The following is a 24,357-nucleotide window of genomic DNA, read 5'->3' on the forward strand; positions in this document are numbered from 1 at the left end:
AAGGTATAGAATACAAGTGAATTCTCCAACCGCCTAAATCTTACTTCCATACGTGACTACTATTACAGTTTGGAATGTATCTTTCCAGAGCTCTCCTATCCTGGTATACAGAACACACACTATTACACTTTTTTGGAATAAATTATTTGACAGTTTCTGACTCTACCTTCTCAACATTCAAATCCAGTTGAAGTTCTCAGTGTTGTCCCTGAATTAAAAGCATCATCATCTGAGAATTTGTTAAAAATACAAATTCCCGGGGCACCTGGGTGGCTCAGTGGGTTAAAGCCTCTGCCTTCAGCTCGGGTCATGGTCCCAGGGTCCTGGGATCAAGCCCCGCATCAGGCTCCCTGCTCAGCGGGGAGCCTGCTTCCTCCTCTCTCTCTCTGCCTGCCTCTCTGCCTATTTGTGATCTCTGCCTGTCAAATAAATAAAATCTTTTTAAAAAAAAAAAAGTAAAATAAAAGCCAAAAACCAAATGCTCTTTAAAAAAAAAATACAAATTCCCAGGCCCCACTCTGGACCTAAATTAGAAACTCTGGAAGTGGAGCCCCCGACAATATGGTTTTATTTTTTAATTGCTTAGTAAGCACTATGCCAGTGTGGCTTGAACTCGACCCAGAGATGAAGAGATGTATGCTCTACCGACTGAGCCAGTCAGACACCCCCTAAAATCTGGGTTTTAATCTCTTCAGGTGATACTAATGCACACTAAGAGTTGAGAACCACTTTTTTTTTTTTTTTTAAGATTTTATTTATCTATTTGACAGAGATCACAAGCAGGCAGAGAGGCAGGCAGGGGTGGGAAGCAGGCTCTCTGCTAAGCAGAGAGCCCTATGCGGGGCTCAATCCCAGGACCCCTGAGCCAAAAGCAGAGGTTTAACCCACTGAGCCACCCAGGCGCCCCTGAGAACCACTATTCTAATCCAGTCCAGTCACCCTAGTCAACCCAGGGTTTTTTGTTTCTGTTTTTACTACTTTCTTTTTTTTTTTTAATTTTTTTTTTTAAAGATTTTATTTATTTATTTGACAGAGAGAGAGAGATCACAAGTAGGCAGAGAGTCAGGCAGAGAGAGGAGGGGAAGCAGGCTTCGATCATGACCTGAGCCGAAGGCAGAGACTTTAACCCACCGAGCCACCCAGGCGCCCATGTTTTTACTATTTTCTTATACATAGTTTCACCACCCTACTTCAAAATGCTTTCCTTGTCCTTTTTCATTCTTCCCTACCAATCTGTCAAAGCCCAGAAAGTCCTAACTCCTCCCCATAGTGCTCTCACCACCACAGCTCATGCTGACCCCTCTTGCCTCTCCTGCACCCCTGTGACATACCTAGTTCCTCTACCATACAAATTAACAATTATAGTTACAATTAACAGTTCTTCACTATTCTCCAGCAAAACTCCTTAAAGACATGAATCATATTTTTGTTATCTCTTCCTCACCCCCATTCTAAGCATATAAATGGAATTTTAATAGAATCGCTGGTTAACATAAAGATGAATTCACTGATTAATGGATAAAAAGTCTAGAATTTCAAGTTGTAATCCTCAGTTCTGTGAGCTTGGACAAGTTTACTTCTCAGGATGGGGTCCATGAAGGCAGAAAAGATGGACTCAAAGACTTGATGCTTCCTTTCAACTTCAACAGTGTATGATTTTATGAAACATCCCATTATACTGTCATATTGCTTGCTTATAATGTTATTATACCAATTTTTTAGACTCGACTTGAGTTACAGCTAAATACGGTGTGTTTCCCAGTTAGCTAGTAAGGTCTTTTACCAAGAATCATATTTTATTCAACTGTAAATCTTATACCATGCCTTATATACAATAACAGCTTAATGTATTTGCAGGAATTTACTTGGAAAAACTCTTTAAAAAGCTTCATTTACGTAGAAAACCTATACACAGATCTGCTGCCTCCCAAAAAGCCCTCTGAATACTTAACATTGTAAATAATATGAATTGTTTTAAGGAAAAAATTCCGATTACCCTGATAGCATCAGGGGTAGCCAGTCACTTAAGGCAAAAGACTGTAAAAATTCTAACATGTATCTAGGGATAGACTAAAAAGGTAGATAGGCTACCTTACTGCAACATGCAAATAAAAACTACCCTGTACACTTAAGTGGCATATACCAACTCCACTGCTTGGGATAAATAGGATTCTTGATGCAAAACCCTTATGTGCAAATTTACAGAAACAGGGTGCAACAGAGATTTCTGAGTGACTGGTCAGATTCAACCAGAAGTTGAATCTAAAGGAAAGGATAGCAAAGAGAATTTGAAGGGCAAGAAGGAGGAACAGAAGGGCAGCAGGAAAACATCACTCTGAGTAATGAAAAGGAGCAGTGGAAATTCACAGTCTTTACCAACGGCCTACTATGAACCAAGCACTTGGGGCTGCAAAGATGATTTCTGACCTCAAAGGGCTAATAGTCCTGAGGCTAAGACTAAAGTCTCTACCCTCCTGTGTCTGTGTGTTTAATTGGGAAAATCAAGCAAGGAAGGCTTCACAGAAAAGGTGGTGACTTAATGGAGCTTTGAAGTATGTAGGAAGATTTGCTAAGGGAGAAAAAAGACACTTGAGCTAGTTATTTTGGGGAAGAAACATTCACATATTTTTACATCTGTTCCTTTGGGGCTTTAAATCTTGGAGGCTTCTTATATTCACCACCACTTTGTCAATGCCTTCTTTCTCTTGTTACTTTATCTTATATACTGAGATGTTCAAGCCAAGTGTTGGAACAGAGCCAAAAAGCCCCAGAATGAGGTGAGTGCTCACCAAATTTGCTCCGTCACCTCCAGATCCAGCCAGCCCAGCTAGCCCAGTCCTGTTCTCCTGGCAGCCAAAAGAGGAAGACTAATTATATCCTCTGGGGGACCAGATTGGGGGTAAAATTTGGATGCAGGCAGACAAGGCTTATCCCTGTTCTGCCAGTGAGGTACCAGGGGAGAGCTCCCCTGCCTCCTCAGCCATGAGGTTCTAGTCTGTCTACGGGTGACACTGAGGCCAGCTTCCATGGGGGGGGGGGTGCGGGTGGAGGAGCTGCATGAAAAAGGGGGACACGCTGGATTGGGAATTGCTGAGGTATTAAGTGAGATAATCATCATAAAATATTTAATATCCCTGGCACACAGCAAGCGTTGGACGAAGGTGAGCTCTTCAACATACTACTATTATTATTACAGTAACACCTCAATTGTACTCCAACAAGATATTTTCACAGCCTACTTTTATGACGTTGAAGAAGCAACTCCAAAGATGCAAGTCTATTTCAAAAACAGCTCCAGAGACGCAAGTGTATTTCAAAAATTTTTAAAGGTACAAGACCAAATTCCAACTATAATGGCCTGAGAGCCCGAGACCCTGACTTCAAGAGCTAGCCCTTGCCCCTATCAGGTGCGTGACCTTGGGCATGGCACTTCACCTCTGTGCCTCAGTTTCCTCATTTGTAAAGTGGGGTTAGGAAGCCCCTCCCTCGTACGGTCATCGTGGGGTCCTGCCCGAGGACATTCCCGCTGCACCAGCGTCGTACGCATGCGAGGCGAGCTCACCGCCCACCTTTCAAGCCCCCCTGGCTTTGGGACGGGCGGGGGAGATGAACGCCCAACCCGAGGCCCACCGACCTCTGCCGCCTGTACGGCAGGAGCGGGAAAGGAGGGCGCGCTTGAGGGGCGTCCTGAGACCGAGGGGGCCGGGCGCCCGGAGGCTCGACCCCTGCCGCCCGTACGCTGTCATCCGTAGCTTCGTCGCGAGGCCACGAAGCCCTGGCGCGGGTAGAGGCTAGGGAGGCCGGGCTGACCCAGGTCCCGCCGGCGGGGAGAGCGGAGGGGGCCGGGGTACCCGGAGGAGGCTGGCAGCACGAGCCACGAGCCCCCGCGCGCCGCGGAGATGAGGCGCGGAAGGAGAAAGCACGGGGAGCGACGCCCCCGCAGGCAGCGCCGTGCGTCTCCAGCGGGCCGGGCTCAGGCGCTCACTCACCTGAGGCGCAAGCAACCGCCAGCAGTGCAGCAGCGGCGGCGGCAGCGGCGGCGGCGGCGGCGGCGGCGGCGGCGGCGGCAGCAGCAGCAGCAGCGACGGCAGCTGTGAGAGGGGCGGGGAAGACTCTGCGGCCGCTCAGGCGCACTGAGGATGGCGGGGCCGCGCAGGCGAGCTGTGCCTACCCCCTCAAGAACTACCGAGAAGATGGTGGTTGAACTGAGAAGGCCCGGCGGCGCCATCTTGGGTGTAGTTTTTCTTGTTGCGGAGTCTCCTGGGAGAACCTGAAACTAGAGCTGCCCGGAGGGCGGGGCGTTGAGTGCAGCCTCTGGCCCGCCTCCTCCCCTTCCGCCAAATCACATCCCTAATGAAGCTCTTACTAACCCTTGCAAGGAAAGGAAGTCATCTTCCTTTAACGTGGACCCAAAGATGTACCTAAAAGCATATAGCCTAGCACAGTGCTTAGCTTGTGGAAGACGCTTACCAAATTTTGGGGGAATGAGCACAGTTAATTGAAGAACTAGAATCCAAGATTCAGGGCTCCTAATTCCCGGTCCTCCATTCTATCACCTCTATTACAACTGCCAGCCACACCATTTCCTTTCTTTGGGTGCCACAAGAGTTTTGGTGTGTTGTTTTAAGAATGATTACACACATTAAGCTTAATGACCCAAAGATATAACACCAAAATGTACCGGACATAATTCCCTCTCTGAAAGAGCTTTTTGGTAAATCTCATTGACTAAAAATCAATAGTCATAGTCTCAACTAAATTAAGACAAATATTAGGAATGTTACCAAACATGTCGAGGACAGTGACTGTCTATAATGTTACTTGTCAAGCACAATTCCTGAAAGAAACTTGGGAAGAGGGGAAACTAAGTTAATTGAGCACAGACTTTTTTTTTTTTTAAGATTTTATTTATTTATTTGACAGAGATCACAAGTAGGCAGAGAGGCAGGCAGAGAGAGAGGAGGAAGCAGGCTCCCTGCTGAGCAGAGCCCGATGTGGGGCTCGATCCCAGGACCCTGGGACCATGACGTGAGCTGAAGGCAGAGGCTTTAACCCACTGACTCACCCAGGCGCCCCAAGCACAGACTTTTTAAATATGATTTATCTGCTGACATTTACTGAGTGTCAAATCGGTTCTACTCTCTGTCCTTGATTAGATTATTAAGCCTCCGTGTGCTTGAGTTCTTCATCTACAAAGACAATAAAATACAAGCTACCTAAATTGTGGTCTATATGCATGTAAAATCCTTAGAGCTTATAAATGTTACTATTTTAATATGCTCTATCTTATATGGCTGTTGAAGATGCAGACAAAAACACGCCTTTTATGCTTGAGTTTGAATAAGTTCTTACAAACAAAAAATGCGATACAATGTAATAAAATGAGGGAAGGTACAATCACCTGGGAGAGGTGTCATCTATCCCCACTTCATAGATGAGTAAATTTGAGCAAAACAGATGAAGATTCACTTCAAACGGTGTGCTCTTCCCATTGTACTACTCTGCTTCTGAAACAGTAGGCAATTAATACTACTCTGATGCTTAAAAGCCCCAACTTTCCTTGGGGCTGTACAAAGTTTCCCTTCCTGCTCTAGCCTTGACAATATTATCCATTCTCAAGGCTTCAATAGCTACATATCAGTTACTTCCAAATTTTCTCTCTAGATCCAAATGTTTCTACACAGTTTTCCACCTCTATATCCAATGGTCTAGTTGACTTCCCCATTTGGTATCTCAGATTAAACTACTAGCTTTCCTATCTCTTTAGCTGCTCTATTAATCCACCCAGTTGTTAAAGCTTTTGCCCTTCCAGCACATTATTACCACTGTTCTAAATGTATACTATTTAATCTGATTTACAGCATCCCTGTGATACAGGTTCCTTCTTTCTCCCAATCTTACAGATAAGAGTTAAATAACTTTTTCTCAGTGACAGTAAGTGGCATTTAGGCTTTTAACACATAGGTCACATGCCTAAGTTCCAGACACTATGACCAACTCCCATGTCTGTTTTTGTTCTTTGCTCTCTCCCCAGTTTTTAGAACTGTGCATGGCATATAGCAGGGGCTCTGTAAATAAATGGAAAAAAAAAAAAAAAGGAATACAGGGTGTGTGTGTGCCTGGGTATTCAGTCAGCTAAGCATTTGACTTCGGGTCAGATCATCATCTTGGGGTCCTGGGATCAAGCTTGATTATTTCTCCTTCTGTCAAATAAATAAAATCTCTTAAAAAAAAGAAAAAAAAAAAAGAAAAGAAAGAAAAGAAAAAAGACAGAAAGGAATGTAGGTCAAAGGAAGGAGATATCACCTCTCACTAATTGGTACTTAGGCCAAGGTTTAAGACTTAAGATTATGACTGGGTATTAGGTATTAGGAGGATCAGAGAATAACAATATTAACAATAAATTAGTTGGTGTTTTCCTGGTAATTAATGCTGAGGCATATTTCCACACTACTGTTCACTTCAGCATCTTGGCAAAGAATGTTATTTTCTGCTAAGCCCACACTGCCTTAAAATTTTTTTTTTATAGGGGCGCCTGGGTGGCTCAGTGGGTTAAAGCCTCTGCCTTCAGCTCAGGTCATGATCCTGGGGTCCTGGGATCGAGCCCTGCATTGGGCTCTCTGCTAAGCATGGAGCCTGCTTCCCTTCCTCTCTCTCTGCCTGCCTCTCTGCCTACTTGTGATCTCTATCTGTCAAATAAATAAATGAAATCTTTAAAAAAAATTTTTTTATATGCTCAAAGTATACACAAAGACAAAGAAAGCATTTAATAATATGCAATTTTATAGCGCAAATTATTAAAAATAGAGAACAATGAAAAATAGTACTTAGCCTTTCCTGCCATGAACCCAGGATTTAGGATATCAACTCAATTTTTTTTTTTGGATATCAACTCAATATTAAAACCTAACGCACACTGTAGACAACAGGATAGAGAATGAGTATGTATTTCCTTCAATTCGGACATCATGTAAAGTGATACATGTTTATCCACATGATGCAAACAACACTCAAAATTCCTCTACCAAAAATCACCTTCAGGGCCACGCTACAAAATCAGTCCCATTCCTTTACTACCAGAAGCCAACCTGACCCCTAAAATGTTTCCCTGGATTTGGTCCTAAATGGCTTTGGATTGTTTCAAAACCTAAAAAACATCTTCACAAGATGAAGATTGCTGACCATGAAGGATATTTAAAAGAATGGGCTACTAGTTCTCAAGGTCATTCCACTATAGAAGTTGCAAGCCTTGTGCACATTCTTGGAAAAAGTATCTATGCTACACTCTTACAGATGCATAAATTCTGTCACTTTTTGAAAAAACAAAAATAACAAAAAACAAACTGTAGGGCTCTATGTTCAGCCAATTATCCTCAAAGGCAACAGGGCAGCTATCACCAGCTCAGACTGCCATGCAGTTGCGATGTGCTCGGGCACTCTTCCGATTTCTCTCCTCTGGAGCAACTTGTGCAGGAAAACTACATGAAGTCACTGACAAGACCTAGAGCAATGTGTGGTAGGTGGGTTACGTAGCTGAAGCTTAAGGAGTTTTCGAGCTGGTGAGGGGTCTAATTGTTGTGTGCTTCTCTTCCCTGCAGAAAAAGACAGAATTAAATTTCAATTGAATTCAAAATAACATTTATTGAAAACTTGTATGGACACTGTGTCAGACACTGAAGGGCATTACAGTGACAAGAGTCTCTGTCCTCAAGGAGATGGCAGTCTGGCAGGAAAGCCAGCTGCAACCACAACCATAATAAAATGTAATGAGAAAATGAAGGTATATATAGCAAATAATTTAGGACTGGAGGAGGCCAAGGAAAAGCAACAGGGGAGTAATGTCAGTGTCACTTAGTGAATCCTTGAAGAATGAAAAGGAAAATGGCAATGGGTATTTAAAAGCTTAGATTTACTAAAACAACACAGTTTGTGGGGATTTCATTTTCAGTCTACTGTGTTATTGTGGAATTCACAACTAGAAATTTCCCATTAACTTTGAGTACCCACAGCATAATAATTATTGTGAGGGGAGAGAAAGAAATCTTCTCATACAGGCTTTATTCTCCGAGACCATATGCTTTGGAGGTCAGTTTGTATCTGAAGGGCTATCATATATAAAATAGTGCAAGCTCTAGTCCCCAGAAGACACACACTCACCAAGCTGTACTGACACCTTCTGGAGACAGTGGGTACTTTCATCCATAAAAGCATGCAGCTGCTTCATCGAGCCTTGCAGTTCGTCCATCTGTACAAGAAAGACAGCTGTGAGTTATAAGGGTCCGTGGTTTCCTTGATGTTCCTCAAAAAAGGACAGGCAAGCTCCAACTCAGGAGCTTTGCCTCTGCTGTCATTTTAACCTGGAATGCTTGTGCCACACATTGTGTTTGCTCCTCCAGATCCACACTCTGCACTTCTCCATGCTGCTCTATGCTCTGGGAGGCTGCCATGCGTAACCTCAAACAGGATTCCATGTCTTCGGGTGTCTGGGCAGGTATAGCCAAGATGGAGCCCAAGTGGGAGGGAGCTTAATGAAGTCAGGGTATTTTTATGCAGGCTTGCTGAAAGGGTCGTCTTGAGTTAGTTCTCTCAACTGAAGGTCATGGCTCTCTCAAAGCAGCCCACTATATGACTTTCTTCCTCTGGTACCACAGTGACTGTTCCTCCCCTCTGTCCTTCAGGCCCAGGGATAGTAAGAGTTCAACTGCCTCTAAGTCCCAGGTTACTTCATCAATCCTTGTGGTTTCCTCAATACCCATACTTTACATATCACTCCTTCAATTAGCCTTTATCAAGTGCATCTGCTTCCTGTCAATATTTGGGAGTGATACAATAATATTCTCCCAAATGTCCTCATGGCTCACTTCCTCATTTCTTTAAAGTCTCTGTTAAAATGGCACTGTAGAGGGGTGCCTGGGTGGCTCAGTCGGTTAAGGATCTGCCTTCAGTTCGGGTTGTGATCCTAGGGTCCTGGGATCAAAACTTGCGCTGGGGGATGCCTGGGTGGCTCAGTTGGTTGGACGACTGCCTTCAGCTCAGGTCATGATCCTGGAGTCCCGGGATCGAGTCCCACATCGGGCTCCCCACTCCATGGGGAGTCTGCTTCTCTCTCTGACCTTCTCCTCGCTCATGCTCTCTCTCACTGTCTCTCTCTCAAATAAATAAATAAAATCTTTAAAAAAAAAAAAAAAACTTGCACTGGGCTCCCTGCCCTAGGGGAGCCTGCTTCTCCCTCTGCCTACAGCTCCCCTTGCTTGTGCTCTATCAAATGAATAAATAAAATCTTTAAAAAAAAAAAAAAGGCTCCTTAGAAGGACCATCAACAACTGCTCTATACAGAAACTTACTGCCCTTCCTGTACACCAACTCCTTTACCCTGTTTTATTAGCTCTTAGCACCACATATTTATTTTTTTTATTGTTTCTCCATGTTTCCTCAAGGTAGAGCTGAATATACTTATCTCATTACATATATTCTCCAGGTCTCTTACATTTCCAAGGACAACATAGCAAAGCTAAATAACCAAATTAACATGAGCCCACTCACCACCAACTCCATATAATCAAAGACTTTGTTCTGGTTCTGCAATATCTTTTGGTAGTCAGGCTTTGTATTAAGGACTTCACTCTGGGAAGATCCAAGATATGTTGCAGGTTCCACTTCAACTTCAGTAACTTTGTTTTCAGCTGATCCTCTGGAGGGGAAAAAAAAAAAAGAGCAAGGAATTTTTTTTTCTTTTAAAGATTTTATTTATTTATTTGATAGAGATCACAAGTAGGCAGAGAGGCAGGCGGGGGCGGGGGGCAGGGGGGCAGGGAGCAGGCTCCCTGTCGAGCAGAGAGCCCGACGCAGGGCTCGATCCCAGGACCCTGAGATCATGATCTGAGCCAAAGGTAGAGGCTTAACCCACTGAGCCACCCAGGCACACCACAAGGAATTTTTTTTAAAGGTTTTTTTTTTTTTTATTATTTACTTATGTGAGAGAGAGAAGGAGAAGCAGACTCCCCACTGAGCAGGGCTCAATCCCATGAGATCATGACCTGAGCCAAAGGCAGAAGCTTAACAGACTGAGCCACCCATGTACCCCTCAAGGAATTTTTATAATCATTTTCTGGGGGAATATACGTAAGACAACATAGGGGAAAAAATCTCCAATAAGGCTTTGTTAACCAGAACCAATATTCTTCCGCTCTACTATCGGAGTAGGCTATCTTATTAATAAGAGGGTTCTGAAATGATTATGCCAGCGTTAACATATTTATACCACTGGACTCCTGGAAATGCTAGCTAGAACCTTCACATCAGTTGATTCCACCTAACAGTAAGGTCCATTTACAAAAAGGACTACATGTGAGGTATAGTAAAGCCAAAGCTTGCTTTCCTGAAATCCATGTCTATGATCTCTTCTTAAGAAAAATGCTGGGCCACCTCAATTATCTGAAATAACTGAAAATGGAGAGTTCATGAAAACTGAGGACTCTTTAACAACCACCACTCCTACAATTTCCTGACTGCCAGACCCTGCTAAACACGTTCCATTTCACCTTATTTAACACTCACAATAACCCAATGAGATAGATACTAATATTATCCCCATTTTCAAGAGGAACTCCAAGCTTAGCAATAAAGTAGCTTGCCCAAGAACACAAAATGAAGGAATAATTAGTATTTGAACAGAGATAATCTGCTTCTAGATGCATTCCTCTTAACCAGTAAACTATGCCACATCAAAAGTTTTTATTCTGAAACTGCCATCTTATACTTAACCCAACTTCATAAAAGGACCATATAAGGGGCAAATAAAGTAACTGATAACCATCAGTGCCCTGACTGCGGAAATTTTCAGACCATGTTCCTGAAAGCACCTCTCTGCTGCTACTTTTGCAGTTAGGGCTTTAAGTAACATTTTATATTTGGATTTCCAGCTGAGATTCTGTTGGGGAAAAATAAGTTTAAAATCACTGGCTTAGGGACGCCTGGGTGGCTCAGTTGGTTGGACGACTGCCTTCGGCTCGGGCCATGATCCCGGAGTCCCGGGATCGAGTCCCGCATCGGGCTCCCAGCTCCACGGGGAGTCTGCGTCTCTCTCTGACCTTCTCCTCGCTCATGCTCTCTCTCACTGTCTCTCTCTCAAATAAATAAATAAAAAATATTAAAAAAAAAAAATCACTGGCTTACATGACCAACTAATCAAAGTCTAGCACTTTCCCATTTTCTTAAGTCTTTGGGACCCAAAGATCCTCTCTCTCCTGTACACCCTATCTCACCACCCCCTTTCAGGTCTTTGCACTTCTACAAAGGACCTGGCCAGGGTTCTCTGCCATACCTGCAGCTTGAAGGCCACGTGCAAACTGACATGCCATGACCAAGATTTTAGCCCAATCCTAGGTGCCCTGGTACAGGGCAGAGATGAGTCTGTCGCCCCAAAGATATGGAACAGCAGCCAAGGACACTGAACAGAAGCAATTCTGTTGACTGAAAATAGAGACACCCATTCTTCATCCCCTTCCCCCAACTCTCCATTTATAGTCCTAGAGTGTTAATACACATTTTATAGAGCTTTGATGAGTTATTTGGCCTATGAGAAAAGACTCATCTTTCAATTTATGCTAACAGAACTGAAATCAATTCAAATCAAATTCCAGGGCACCTGGGTGAATCAGTCCTTCAACATCTGACTTCAGCTCAGGTCATGATCCCAGGGTCCTGGGATCAAGCCCCACATCGAGCTCCCTGCTATGCAGGAAGCCTGCTTCTCCCTCTCCCACCCTCTCTGCCTATGTTCTCCCTCTCAATGCTCTCTCTCTGTAAAATATGTAAATTAAAAATCTTTAAAAAGAAAATCAAATTCCACAAGGTAAAAGATAGCTTCCTATTTCCAATCATGAATCTAACCTGGATATATCTTCAGCCTCCTTCTGGTAGTGCTGCAAAAGCTGATCCCAAGACTGACGTTCTAAAGAAAATCTATAGAATCAGGAAAAAAAAATATCAGTTACTTTTCGATCATCTCATTCTGACTCATTCAGGGCATCAATAAGTACATTAGGTGTCTACTCTGGCTCTAAAATGTGAGTAAAAAGGTCATTCAAGGATTAGAAAGCTCGACTAATTCAGAGGATATTAATTTAATCAAATCAAACATGAGTTCTTAAAATCAAATTAACATCCTTATTCCCTCAAGTCCACTGTATGAAACTGGCGATGAGTAGAGCCCACAAGATCCCAATATGTAGCTTTCTAAATTCTAATGTTGACACACGAATATTGAGACTCTCAATGGGATATTTACTATTCATTTTTTCCAGACCTACTTATTTTCCCCAGATAAATTTAGATTTTTCCAACAAAGCATCACTCATTTTCACTTACTTTGTTATGTACTCCTTCATCTCAGCCACTGATGTTTCCAGAGACAAATCTGATGCTTTTCTGGAATACAGATAGGATTGTAAGATCAAAATAAATGTTTCAAGGGCACTTGCTTTAATAAGATGCCTTACATAATTTTAATGGCAGTATAAAGTGTTCAGAATTCATCTTTCAACAAATATTTATTCTTGGCCTCTATCTCATTTTTGCACTAGGTAACCGTTTTCTCGGTGGTCTCTTTATTTTCTATTTCTCTCATTGATTCCAATTCACCTTTAGCCAGATTACCTTTCCCTAAAATATTCCTTAATTTTATTTTCCTTGCCTAAAACTCTGTGACTCTTTTTTTTTTTTTAAAGATTTTATTTATTTACTTGTCAGAGAGAGAGAGGGAGAGAGAGCGAGCACAGGCAGACAGAATGGCAGGCAGAGGCAGAGGGAGAAGCAGGCTCCCCAAAGAGCAAGGAGCCCGATGTGGGACTCGATCCCAGGACGCCGGGATCATGACCTGAGCCGAAGGCAGCTGCTTAACCAACTGAGCCACCCAGGCATCCCAAACTCTGTGACTCTTGACTGCATTCAAAATAAAAGTCAAAACTCTTTAACCTGGCACTTTAGCCTGTTTTGGCTCCAACCAGCTCATTAATTTTGGTACTAATTGTTGTCTTTCTTTTCTACCTATTACGCCCCATATAATCTCACTCAGCCTGACACTCAAACATCTGGAATTTCCCACCTCCAAAAATCACACCATTTTTTTTTTTTTTTAAGATTTATTTATTTGAGAGAAAGTGAGAAAAAAGCGTGAGCGGAGGAAAGAACAGAGAGAGAATACCCAAGCAGACTCCCTCTTAGGATGGAGCCCAACTCAGGGCTTGATCTCACAAGTCATGACATCAGGTGCTGAGTGGAATCCAAGAGCTGGATGCTCAACTGACTGAGCTGCCCAGGTGCCCTTGTTCACATCATTTTTGAGTCATCTTTTAAGGCCCAACAATACTTTTGTATATGGCCATCTTTTCTTCCCACTCAAAATGATGCTATCAGAGGAGAGGGATTATGTTTACTTACACCAATGGCTCAGCTCAGTTGGGTGACTAATGCTAATGGAAAAGAAGCAGGCACTGAAAATGCCAATATTCTGCAGATGTACTTGGTACTCTACGCAGTAGAAACAAGTTAGTTGTTCCACTTTTCATTTTTCTCTACCAAGGCCTGTAACACACAGCCTCTATCATCTCTGGCTGAGATGCAGCAGCTGGTAGCTAAAATACACTGCATTAAAAGAGATACTATGTCGAGCCAACATATTTTTCATTTCCTAGATAGCAACTGTAATTCTAACAATCTGTGGGAAAGTAGACATTTGTGAAATATTTGCCATTATAAATAAAACTAAAAAGTTTTATAAGGTAGGCCAAGTGACATGATTTGTTGCAAGGCAGGAACTAGAGAGTTAGGCCCTGCCCCCCTAGAGGAACTACCAGTTTGAGACCGGGATTAAAAACTTCTAATATTCTTCCTTGCCAATAGCTGAAGAACATAAGTTTATCACCAACTTGCATTTCTAGCAAAGATCTGAACAATGCTTTTCCTCTCATTTTCCATGGCTGGTTCCTTTCCACCACTCGGGTCTTACAGATCTTCTCTGAACACTAACTAGACTTGCCCACTCTATCAAGTCACTACCACAGTTACTAACTTCTTAGATCATCACTAACTGAAATCCTTATTTTCTATGTATTTGTTTGTCTCTCCTGTTAAAATACATAAGAAAGACCTTGCTTGACTTATTTATCATTTTATCTCTAGCATCTAGAGACCCTGGTGTGTAGAAGATGCTGGATAATGTTTGAGTGAATAAACAACAAATTATAATGAAGTCATAATTAAGTTATAATTTAGGACAGAAGGGGAACTGCACATACCCTTCTGAATCTTCAAAACATTTTTGTAGAGTTCCATTACTTTCCAGGCTCTCTGCAAAATGTTTCAATTCTTCAGAAAGAGAAGATGCTAGAGGGGGGGAAAAACATAAAATAAAAAGAGTATGAATTTTCACAGCAAGCTGCTGACAAACATATACTCAAGGTGGTCTCAGCTCTAGGGTCCCCTGTTACGTTCTGGCCCTCTCACCCATTCAAAGTAGTACTATAAATATGCAGAAAGATTTTATCCTTTTTTTTGAGTAGGTATAGATAAAATGGAAGACAACTCCTCTTTATGACATTTATGAGTGTTTTTTATACTTGACTGGTGAAAACTAGTTACAAGTTATACATGTACTGACATTTAACTCAAGAAATTTCAACTGCTGGCACTGAAAGGGAGAACATATTACAGAAATCAGGCAATAGGCAGGGGCGTAATGAAAAATGTTAAAGGAGAATAAAGAATTATGGGCATAAGGTAAAAACAGGTCTCTGCTTTGACTTGGAAGGATCTGCAATTGCACTCAGGTGAGAAATGCAGAGGGGAAAGCAGATGTTGAACAGCTATCCTATCTACTTTAATTATGGTGATGGTCTAACACCAAGATAAACAACAGTCTGAGTTCATATATTTTCATGTTTTTTTTTAAAGACTTTATTTATTTATTTGACAGACAGAGATCACAAGTAGGCGGAGAGGCAGGCAGAGAGAGGGGGGAAGCAGACTCCCTGCTGAGCAGGGAGCCTGATGTGGGGCTCGATCCCAGGACCTGGAGATTATGACCTGAGCCAAAGGCAGACGCTTAACCCACTGAGCCACCCAGACGCCCCTATTTTCCATGTCTTTTAAGTGGGTAACACTGAGTATTTCTGACCCTGGATGATTATGTAGTTACACTGTAAAAGCTACCTCCTAGAAAGTTAAAAATGGACTCCTAGGAATATATGTAATTTATATCACAGAGGAACAGCTAATTTCCCTAATGTATAAAGAGTTCCTACAAACTGATATAAAAAAAAGCCAACATCCCAATTTTCAAAAATGAGAGAAGGAGCCTTTCCAGCAGTGCCGACCTCCCCACAAGAACATCCCCTCTCCAAGAACCTCCTCCACCCATCCCGGAAGAGAAAAGGAAGCACAAGAAGTGCCTGGCACAGAGCCCTAACTCCTACTTCACAGATGTGAAGTGCCCAGGATGCTACAAAATCACACCGTTTTTAGCCATGCACAAACAGTAGTTTTGTGTGTTGGCTGCGCCACTGTCCTTTGCCAGCCTACGGGAGGAAAAACAAGGCTTAACAGAAGGATGCTCCTTCAGACAGAGGCAGCGCTAAAAGCATCCTGGATCAAGATGAGGGGAAAACCATCCCAATCAACACATTTTGGATTTAAAAAAAAAAAAAAAAAACCAGGGGTGCCTGGGTGGCTCAGTTGTTAAGCGTCTGCCTTTGGTTCGGGTCATGATCCCAGGGTTCTGGGATCAAGCCCCGCATCAGGCTCCTTGCTCTGCTGGAAGCCTATTTCTCCCTCTCCCACTCCCCCTGCTTGTGTTCTTTCTCTCCCTATGTATCTCTCTGTTAAATAAATAAATAAAATCTTTTTAAAAAAAATGAACAAAGGCTATAAACATACACAGAAAATGAAGTACAAGTGGTCCTAAAAAATATGAAAAAGTGCTTATCCTCTTTGAAAGAAAATGGAGGGGCGCCTGGATGGCTCAGTGGGTTAAAGCCTCTCCCTTCCGCTTGGGTCGTGATCTCAGGGTCCTGGGATCGTGCCCCACATCAGGTTCTCTGCTCAGCGGGGAGCCTGCTTCCTCCTCTCTGCCTGCCTCTCTGCCTACTTGTGATCTCTGTCAAATAAATAAATAAAATCTTTAAAAAAAAAAAAAAGGAAGGAAAGAAAATGGAACAGATTAAAACTGGAAAATACTTTTTATCACCTATCAAATAGTGAAAAATCTGAATTGTTTGCTAAAACTGTTGTGAGCATGAACAAGCAGGTACTTGCATATATTGCTGGTAAGAGAATAAACTGATATGACCTTTTTTTTTTAAGATTTTATTTATTTATTTAACAGAGAGAGATCACAAGTAGGCAGAGAGGCAGGCAGAGAGAGAGGGGGAGGCAGGCTCCCTGCTGAGCAGAGAACCCGATGTGGGGGTCGATCCCAGGACCCTGAGATCATGACCTGAGCCGAAGGTAGAGGCTTAACCCACTGAGCCACCCAGGCACCACTTGATACAACTTTCTGGAAAGCAATCTGGTAATTTCTCACATTTCATTTGATCTATGTAATTCAAATTCTAGAAATTTATTTTATTTTTACTTGTGTATATGACAAAAGGCTTGTGTAAATTACAAAGGTATTCACTACCCTATTTATTATAATAGCAAAATACTGGAAACAACCCTAAAAGCCCATCAGGAAAGAACTGGTTAAATCACATATGGAACATTTATAAAATGAAATATCATATGGCTACTAAAATGTCTCAAGACAGTTCTATATGTGCAATATGGAACATGTGCAAGACAAATTGGTTTAAAAAAAAAAAAAAGACAAGGGACGCCTGGGCGGCTCAATTAGGTAAGCATCTGCCCCTGGCTCAGGTCATGATCCCGGGGTCCTGGGATTGAGCCCCACGTCAGGCTCCCTGCTCAGCAGGAGAGTCTGCTTCTCCCCTTCCCTCTGCCTCTAACTACCACTCATGCTCTCTCTCTTGCTCACTCTCTCAATCAAATAAATAAAATAAATAAATAAAACAAGGGGCGCCTGTGTGGCACAGTCAGCTGAACGTCTGACTCTTGGCTTCAGCTCAGGTCATGATCTCACGGTCATGAGATAGAGTCCCGCATCAGGTTCCCCACTCAGGGCGGAGTCTGCTTGAGTTTCTCTCTCCCTCATCCTTTGCCCCTCCCCCCACTTCCTCCCTCCTACCCTCTCTAAAATTAATAAATAGGGCGTCTGGGTGGCTCAATGGGTTAAGCCTCTGCCTTCGGCTCAGGTCATGATCTCAGGGTCCTGGGATCGACCCCCACATCGGGTTCTCTGCTCAGCAGGGAGCCTGCCTCCCCCTCTCTCTCTGCCTGCTTCCCTGACTACTTGTGATTTCTGTCTAATAAATAAATAAAATCTTTAAAAAAAGAGAATTAAAAAAAATAATAAAATTAATAAATAAATCCTTAAAAAAAGATATGGTAAAGAACAGTGCAGAGAGTACATGTTCATTTGGTATGCATGTAAAAATGTTGGAAATGCAGTAAGATCTCTACAGTAATCCACAGGAAGCTGGTGGCTGTAGTGGAATCGGCAGAGAGGAGTTGGACTGGCTTGGTGTGGGAAGCAGGCTTACTTTTCACTTTCCTACTTCCTGAATGTCATAAGTATATATTCTTACTTCTTTAAACACAATTCTAAGATATAGAGGGGGGCTGGTTTTGTGAGGCAGCAGCTCCTATAAATGGGGGTCCTCAAAGTGGGGCTTCAACTAAAGGTAAAACCAAAGGCCAAAGCTTGCTCATCTATTCTTAGCAACTTACCTTTGGCTCTAAAACTTTCAAGACTGAAGCCCTCAGTGTCCTTTAGGAAGGGTTCAAGTTTCTGAACAGAGAACTAAATAAAGGAAAGCATTTTCAGTACAACCACCAAGATTTTCCAGGCCAGTCTTGAGTTCACATAATTTCATGATGTTTCATCAATGTGAAAGTAAACATGATTTAATTTTTATACCTAAGATTTTTCATACAAACAAATAAGTAGATCAGGAAAAATCTCTTTGCTCAGACTATACATTTTGATTTTTGGTTCAGAGAAACATGGTCATTCAAGTAATACAAATGACTTCTCTAAACTGTTATAATCGCCAGTTAGCCACATAATTCCCAATCAGTATATAGTCAGACCTCAAATTTCTGCTTTAACTTAGATACTGACTTTCACCCACTTTAAATTCCCATCATTTGCTGCCAATGGGCAAAATATACTAGACTGAGGACATCTCTGACTCTCAGGTGCTCAATTAGCAGCAGCAATAGTACCAGTGGGACTGGTAGAAGGCCTAGTCCAGAGAGAAAAATCAGCTGCTGATGGGATTAAATGTGGCTTTTAAATTAATCCCACCTAGAAAGAAACTTCTTTTAATCTTAATTGATATATCACACAATACTGATCTCTCTTTGGAGCTGTCACAGCAACAGTTTAAAAAAGGAAAAAGAGAAAGAAAAAGAAAAAGAAAGCATTTCTCAATCCCAAGAATCTTACCTGGAAACTGGAAAGCAGGAGAGCGACCAGCCGTTTGCTTTCTGTTAAGTTGCCACTGATGGATCTGCTGAGCTCTAACATAAAATATCACATGTAAAGCACTAGATACTAACACAGTAAAGTAAAAAAACTAAAAATTGCCCTCCCTCTTGATGGGGTCTAACTTCAGGCAAGAATTCCTAGGCAGCATTTTCTACTTAAAAGGAGAATTCATAAAAAGCATATCTAATTTTTTTTGAATCACCAAAAAAAAAATGAAATTTACCAGTTTAATATACTAACTTTAAAAAGTTATTATGAACCTTTTACGGATTACATTAAAATCTTGTCCGTTAGGGGGCGCCTGGATGGCTCAGTCGTCTGAGTGTTCAGCTCTTGATTTGGGCTCAGGTCAGGATCTCAGAATAGTGAGATCAAGCCCTGTAACCTACTTCCCCCTCAGCCGGAAGTCCGCTTGAGTTTCTCTGCCTCTGCCGAGGCTCACATGCAAGCTCTCTCTTTCAAATAAACAATTAAGTCCTTAAAAAAAAATAATAAAAAATAATAAAAATAATGTAACTTAAAAAAAAATCACTTAACTTGTCTTTGATGTTTTATTTTCAGCATTGAAGGAAAGAAGGTGGGAATATTTGAGTGTCTTTATGACAGGCACTGCAGGGTTTTTTGTTTGTTTGTTTTTTGAGTAGGTTCCATGACCAAGGCGGGGCACGAGCTTAGGACCCTGAGACCCTGAGATCAAGAGTCGCATGCTTGGGGCGCCCTAGGTGGCTCAGTCAGTTAAACATCTGCTTTCGGCTCGGGTCAGGATCTCAGGGTCCTGGGATGGAGCCCCACATAGGGCACCCTGCCCAGGGGAGGGTCTGCTTCTCCCTCTTCCTCCCCACCCCAGCTCATGCTCTGTTTCTGTCTCTCTCTCTTTGAAATAAATAAATAAAATCTTACTAAAAAAGTCTCATGCTCTATGGAGTAAGTCAGCCAGGTGCCACTCCAGTGTGCTTTAAATACACTGTCTTGTAAATTACAAGCTCCTTTTCACAGATGGGAAAACCGAAGCTGGAGGCCAGATACTGGTGGAGCCAGAATTCAATCCCAAGTCTGCCACCAAAAAATTGTATTTTCCCACTAAGAGCCATGTGGCTTCTCTATAATGACCTTATAATAACATTAATAGCAATTTGTTGAACACTTGCTATATAAAAAGCATTTCAGGGGCGCCTGGGTGGCTCAGTGGGTTAAGCCGCTGCCTTCGGCTCAGGTCATGATCCCAGGTCCTGGGTTCGAGCCCCACATCGGGCTTTCTGCTCAGCAGGGAGCCTGCTTCCTCCTCTCTCTCTGCCTGCCTCTCTGCTTACTTGTGATTTCTCTCTGTCAAATAAATAAATAAAATCTTTAAAAAAAAAAAAAAAGGCATTTCAGTAAATGTTATGCACACCTCATTAAAACTGAAGGCAAGTAGCTTATCAATTCCATTTTACAAAGTAGCACACTGAGGCACAAAGGCTGGATGATAGGTAATTTGTCCAAGGTCACATGGTGAGTCCCCCTGAATTGGCGGGGAATTTTACATAATTATGCCACTGAATCCTCAAATGACTACAAGATGTAGATACTGGGGGCGCCTGGGTGGCTCAGTGGGTTAAGCCGCTGCCTTCGGCTCAGGTCATGATCTCAGGGTCCTGGGATCGAGTCCCGCATCGGGCTCTCTGCTCGGCAGGGAGCCTGCTTCCCTTCCTCTCTCTCTGCCTGCCTCTCTGCCTACTTGTGATCTCTGTCTGTCAAAGAAATAAATAAAATTAAAAAAAAAAAAAAAAAGATGTAGATACTGTTTTTTTCAATTATGTCCCTCTAAAAACATCAGTTATTATAGAGCAAAGAAAATTTGAGATACATATATTTTTGTCCTCCAGCTTCAGCTGGCTGTGTTTTTAGTTCTTTTGCTTCCTAATTATTTCTCATTGCTGTTAGTACAGAAAAATAGGATACCTTCTGCCTATAACCAAAGAAACCTGGCAAATGGTCAGGAATAACGAGGAGATAACCAATTTTATTACATCAGTGGTTTTCTGTTATGCAGAATTTTAGGTCCACAAGCCCTGGAATAGAGATAAAGGTAGGGGTAATCTTAGGAAACTGCTGCTATTTTCTTGGCACATCTACAGAGTGAAGTGCATGAGCACAATTGTGGCAGCAATATGCTAAATGGCTATTTTTAGCCAGATTTCCTTCTAGACATCAGGCCATCTGGAAATGAGCTAATATCTTTAAAATAACCACAATACCTTAACATTGCAGTTACTTACTTACTATAAGCCAAGAACTGTGTTATATATCTATTCATTTAATTCTCACACAAACCTGTAAAACAGGTATCATTTCATCCCATTTCCTGATAAGGACTGTAAGGCAAAGGAGCTTAAGTAATCTGCTCAAGGCTATACAACTAGTAAGTTCTTCCTGAAATGTGCTGGACTTTCCACATTCAATCTTGTACTTCAATGCTTACTGAGATATAATTATTATTGTAAATTCACACAAATCACATTCAAATACAGCATGTTTAAAAACTTAGTTTTCACCAAGATATTTTTACATGCATCCTCCCTCTGAGATATTTTCAGTTATAAAGCCTATAATCAGGTAGCAACCCACCCACCTCTGTTTCACTTCAGGAAATAACAGAAACCCATAAGAAGAAATCTTTAATGCCTCTCCTCCTTGCAGAAGTGAGTGCTGGACAATTAAACCTAGAATTTCTGTTCATGGTGGATTACAAGAGGCAGCTGCTAACATGGATAGCTATCATATGGAACACTTACTAGGTGTTTGACATTAGTACTCAGGATCTCTCTTATAGATGAGGAAACTGAGGTTGACAGAGGTGACATGATTTCCTCAGTCACAAAACAAGTAGCAGAGCCAAGTCAATCCTCCATTCTTTCTGCCATACCTCACTGCCTCTTATCTGAGCTGGAACTCCTGTCTTACGTACACAGCATCCCACCTGTGATGCCCTGATGAAAGGCAGGCAGTGACTTCCGCCGGCTCATTTCCTTCATACTTGCTCGCCGCCAAGATTGACTCTTGTCTTGATGATCGGGAGATTGTTCTTGGGGGGACAAATGAAGGGACCTGGACTGAAGTCCTTCCTCCTGGCCAACATCACAACTTCCCCCCATTTTAGGGCTACAGCCAAGGTGAAGTCTTTCCTCTGAAACGCCTTGAGTCATCTCCAGGGAGGCAGGTGATTTGCTACACACTTCCGTAGGGATGGGATCCGATTCTAGTGGATGATCATGAATCTTAGATGTCACTGGTTCCGCTTCCAGCACTTGTTATGAAAAAGTCAGAATACAAAATCAAACCCACCACAACAATGCATCTGAGCAAAAAGGTGGAAAAAGAAAATGTATGCCCCAGATCATGGAAGTAGTGAGGAAGCATCTCTGTAAATATGTGAATACGGAATTCCAAATCCACCAGGAGCCAAGAAAGCATTTGTGAATAGCTCAGAAAACTGAACCCAAGGCCAGAGGGCCTCCATTTTACTACAGTACTTACCTTCTGTGGTCTCCGATCTAATTACTGTAGTCATCCTGGATGAAGAACCCTGAAAATAGGAAAACAAGGTGATCTGTTTCTCACATTTCAGCCTCAGTCTCGCTGGGGCTTTACTATCCCAAAAGAGACTTTGTGTTGTCCAGCCTTTCTGACCTGCTCATCTCTGCCCATGAAATACTACCTACCTGACAAGGTCCAGCCTAGTCCCACCGCATCCACCTCCTCCAGAGACTATCAGACTATCATCACCTCTTGTACTGAATCTCTACAGAAGTCATCATCAGAAATACTCCTGTCTTGCTTAACACACACCCTCCTTTATTTCCCAATTATTTAACTAGTCCTTCATATCCTAGATGGCATTATGATCTACACGGTCTTCTAAACTAGAAAAATCACATCATCCTTCTTATGTTTAATCTCTACATCCAAAGAACTGCCCATCCTACCTCCAACAGTCTCTGGAAAGCTTTTCTCCGCTTCCAGTTCTCAGAACTTCCACCATCTGCCTCCCCCTCCTCAGAATAATCTTACAGCCTCTCCACTAGTTTTCCAACATCCAGTACTGCTCCTCTCCAATCCTTTCTTTAGACGGCAGCAGAGATTCTTCCAGTATATTCGACACCTTTCATTAACTAGTCCTAACCTACCCAGCCCCGCTCTTTCCTGCCACCCCCATTCCCTGCACCACTCTTGAATCTCTACACACACCCTGCCTATAAGACTTATTCAGCCTTCCCAACCTAGCCTAAATGCGAAGCTTTCCAGCCACTTCTCTAGGCAAAGTTGGTTGTTCCACCCCTTAGTTTTCCTAGCACTGTAAAGTGTGTTTAGGTGTGTCTCCCCAGCCAGACTGTATTTGTATTCCTAGTGGCTGTCACAGACAACTGACTGGAAGAAAGCAAGGAAGGACATGACGGAAGCATCTCTGCATATTCAAGGCTTACCCCTCCCTCCCAGCAGAAATCTGTTTGAGGGGGAGGGACTCTAATTAAAGAGAAATTAATATATAGAGAGGGACAGAATGGGAAAAGTTACAGAACAAGGGTGGGGAGATCAAGGATCTAGATCCCCACAATCAGGGCTGTATTACAGATTCAAGCTTGGATAATAACAACAAATGTCATTTGTTAAGCTGCTTGCAAAGCGCTTACTATATGCCACGATCTGTGTATGTATGTACGCAGGCGTTTTATTTGAATCATTATCTCATTATCCCACAGAATCCTTTCCACAGCTCTGGAAATACTATCATTATTTCTCCGTACAGATAGGGGAACTGAGGTTCAAAGGAGCAAAAGCTCGGCCCACTGGGGGCAATTCCCGGGAGCGGGGGCCCAGGTGGAATTCGAACCCAGGCCTGTGACCCACCCCCAGCCCTCAAACACCGTTCTGCACAGGCCCCGAGCGAGAGGCGCAGCCCGCCTTTAAGATTCCTCTCACCTGGAGGAGGCCGCAGAGCCCTGAATCCCTCGGTCCCCTCTGTCTGGGGGGCGGCGACCGGTCTGGACTGGGCGGAGAGGTCCGATGCCAAGGAGCGGGTACTGGGATAAGCCGAACAGCGTCCACGAAGAGGTCTGCGACTTCCGGACGACGCCGGGCCAGCCCGCAGCCTCAGTCCCGGAGATACGAGCATGCAAATCACTCTTCGCGGTCAAGGGTCGAGCTTCGACGTCCAGTACCACCGCCGCCGCTCCTCTCCGGCCTGGGGCGCAGACAGCTATCTGCGACCCCAAGGCTGCCGCGGCTTCTGAAAGTCCCGCCAACCAAGGGCGCCTGCGCAGTTGGCAGCCTGCCGGGTCCGTGCACGCATGCGCAGGATGCCGCCCGCCTTCGATGCGCATGCGTAACTGGTGTTCCAAAGCTCTTGCCTCCCTCCCGCCCCTGCCCCCTTGTCCAAGTCCTTACTGGTTAAGACTCGGCCACGAAATCTATTTCCCCAGCTACGCCACGCCCGCGGAGTCCCCTCCTACGGACTCTTACCTCGTCTTGTTTACGCTGCACGTGCTTAGAGCCCGTTGAAGATGGGGCAGGGGGAGGTGTAGGCCCAGAGAGGTACTTGCCAAATGAATACAATGGGTCACGGGGCATCTGATGGTCTCCTCCGTGGTTAGACCATGGTCTCCACCCTCCCTTTATATTGTTAACTGCAAAAACGTGGGCCGTGTCTCTCCCAGAGCAGAGTGGAGCTCTGTACTCAGTTTGTTTTATTCTATCCCACTCCTGCTCTAGTA

At 43.2% G+C, this 24,357-nt stretch overlaps 2 protein-coding genes across 7 annotated transcripts in view; both read right to left on the reverse strand.

Moving 5' to 3' along the window:
* The window catches only part of NDRG3 (NDRG family member 3), a 76,631-nt gene extending 72,596 nt beyond the window's left edge, over positions 1–4,035 (reverse strand). For all 5 annotated transcript variants that reach the window (XM_047745715.1, XM_047745713.1, XM_047745714.1 and 2 more), the window contains exon 1: positions 3,990–4,035. The gene's annotated coding sequence lies outside the window, so the exon portion shown is untranslated. The remainder of the gene's footprint in view (positions 1–3,989) is intronic.
* Positions 4,036–6,761: 2,726 nt separating this feature from the next.
* Positions 6,762–23,698, reverse strand: DSN1 (DSN1 component of MIS12 kinetochore complex). 2 transcript variants are annotated; one of them, XM_047744126.1, is made up of 11 exons: positions 23,567–23,698; positions 22,124–22,172; positions 21,567–21,893; positions 18,566–18,639; positions 17,845–17,917; positions 14,298–14,385; positions 12,370–12,429; positions 11,893–11,964; positions 9,544–9,691; positions 8,158–8,245; positions 6,762–7,592 (listed from the first exon to the last, which is right to left on the reverse strand). In XM_047744126.1, exons 2-11 carry the CDS (start codon positions 22,155–22,157, stop codon positions 7,489–7,491), a joined length of 1,068 nt encoding a protein of 355 aa, XP_047600082.1. In that variant the 5' UTR covers positions 22,158–22,172; positions 23,567–23,698; the 3' UTR covers positions 6,762–7,488. The 2 variants fall into 2 exon arrangements, with proteins under 2 accessions (XP_047600082.1, XP_047600084.1); XM_047744128.1 differs by lacking the exon at positions 21,567–21,893.
* Positions 23,699–24,357: the final 659 nt, after the last annotated feature.

The sequence above is a fragment of the Lutra lutra genome, chromosome 9 (assembly GCF_902655055.1).
Source record: "Lutra lutra chromosome 9, mLutLut1.2, whole genome shotgun sequence".
NCBI classification, from domain to species: domain Eukaryota; kingdom Metazoa; phylum Chordata; class Mammalia; order Carnivora; family Mustelidae; genus Lutra; species Lutra lutra.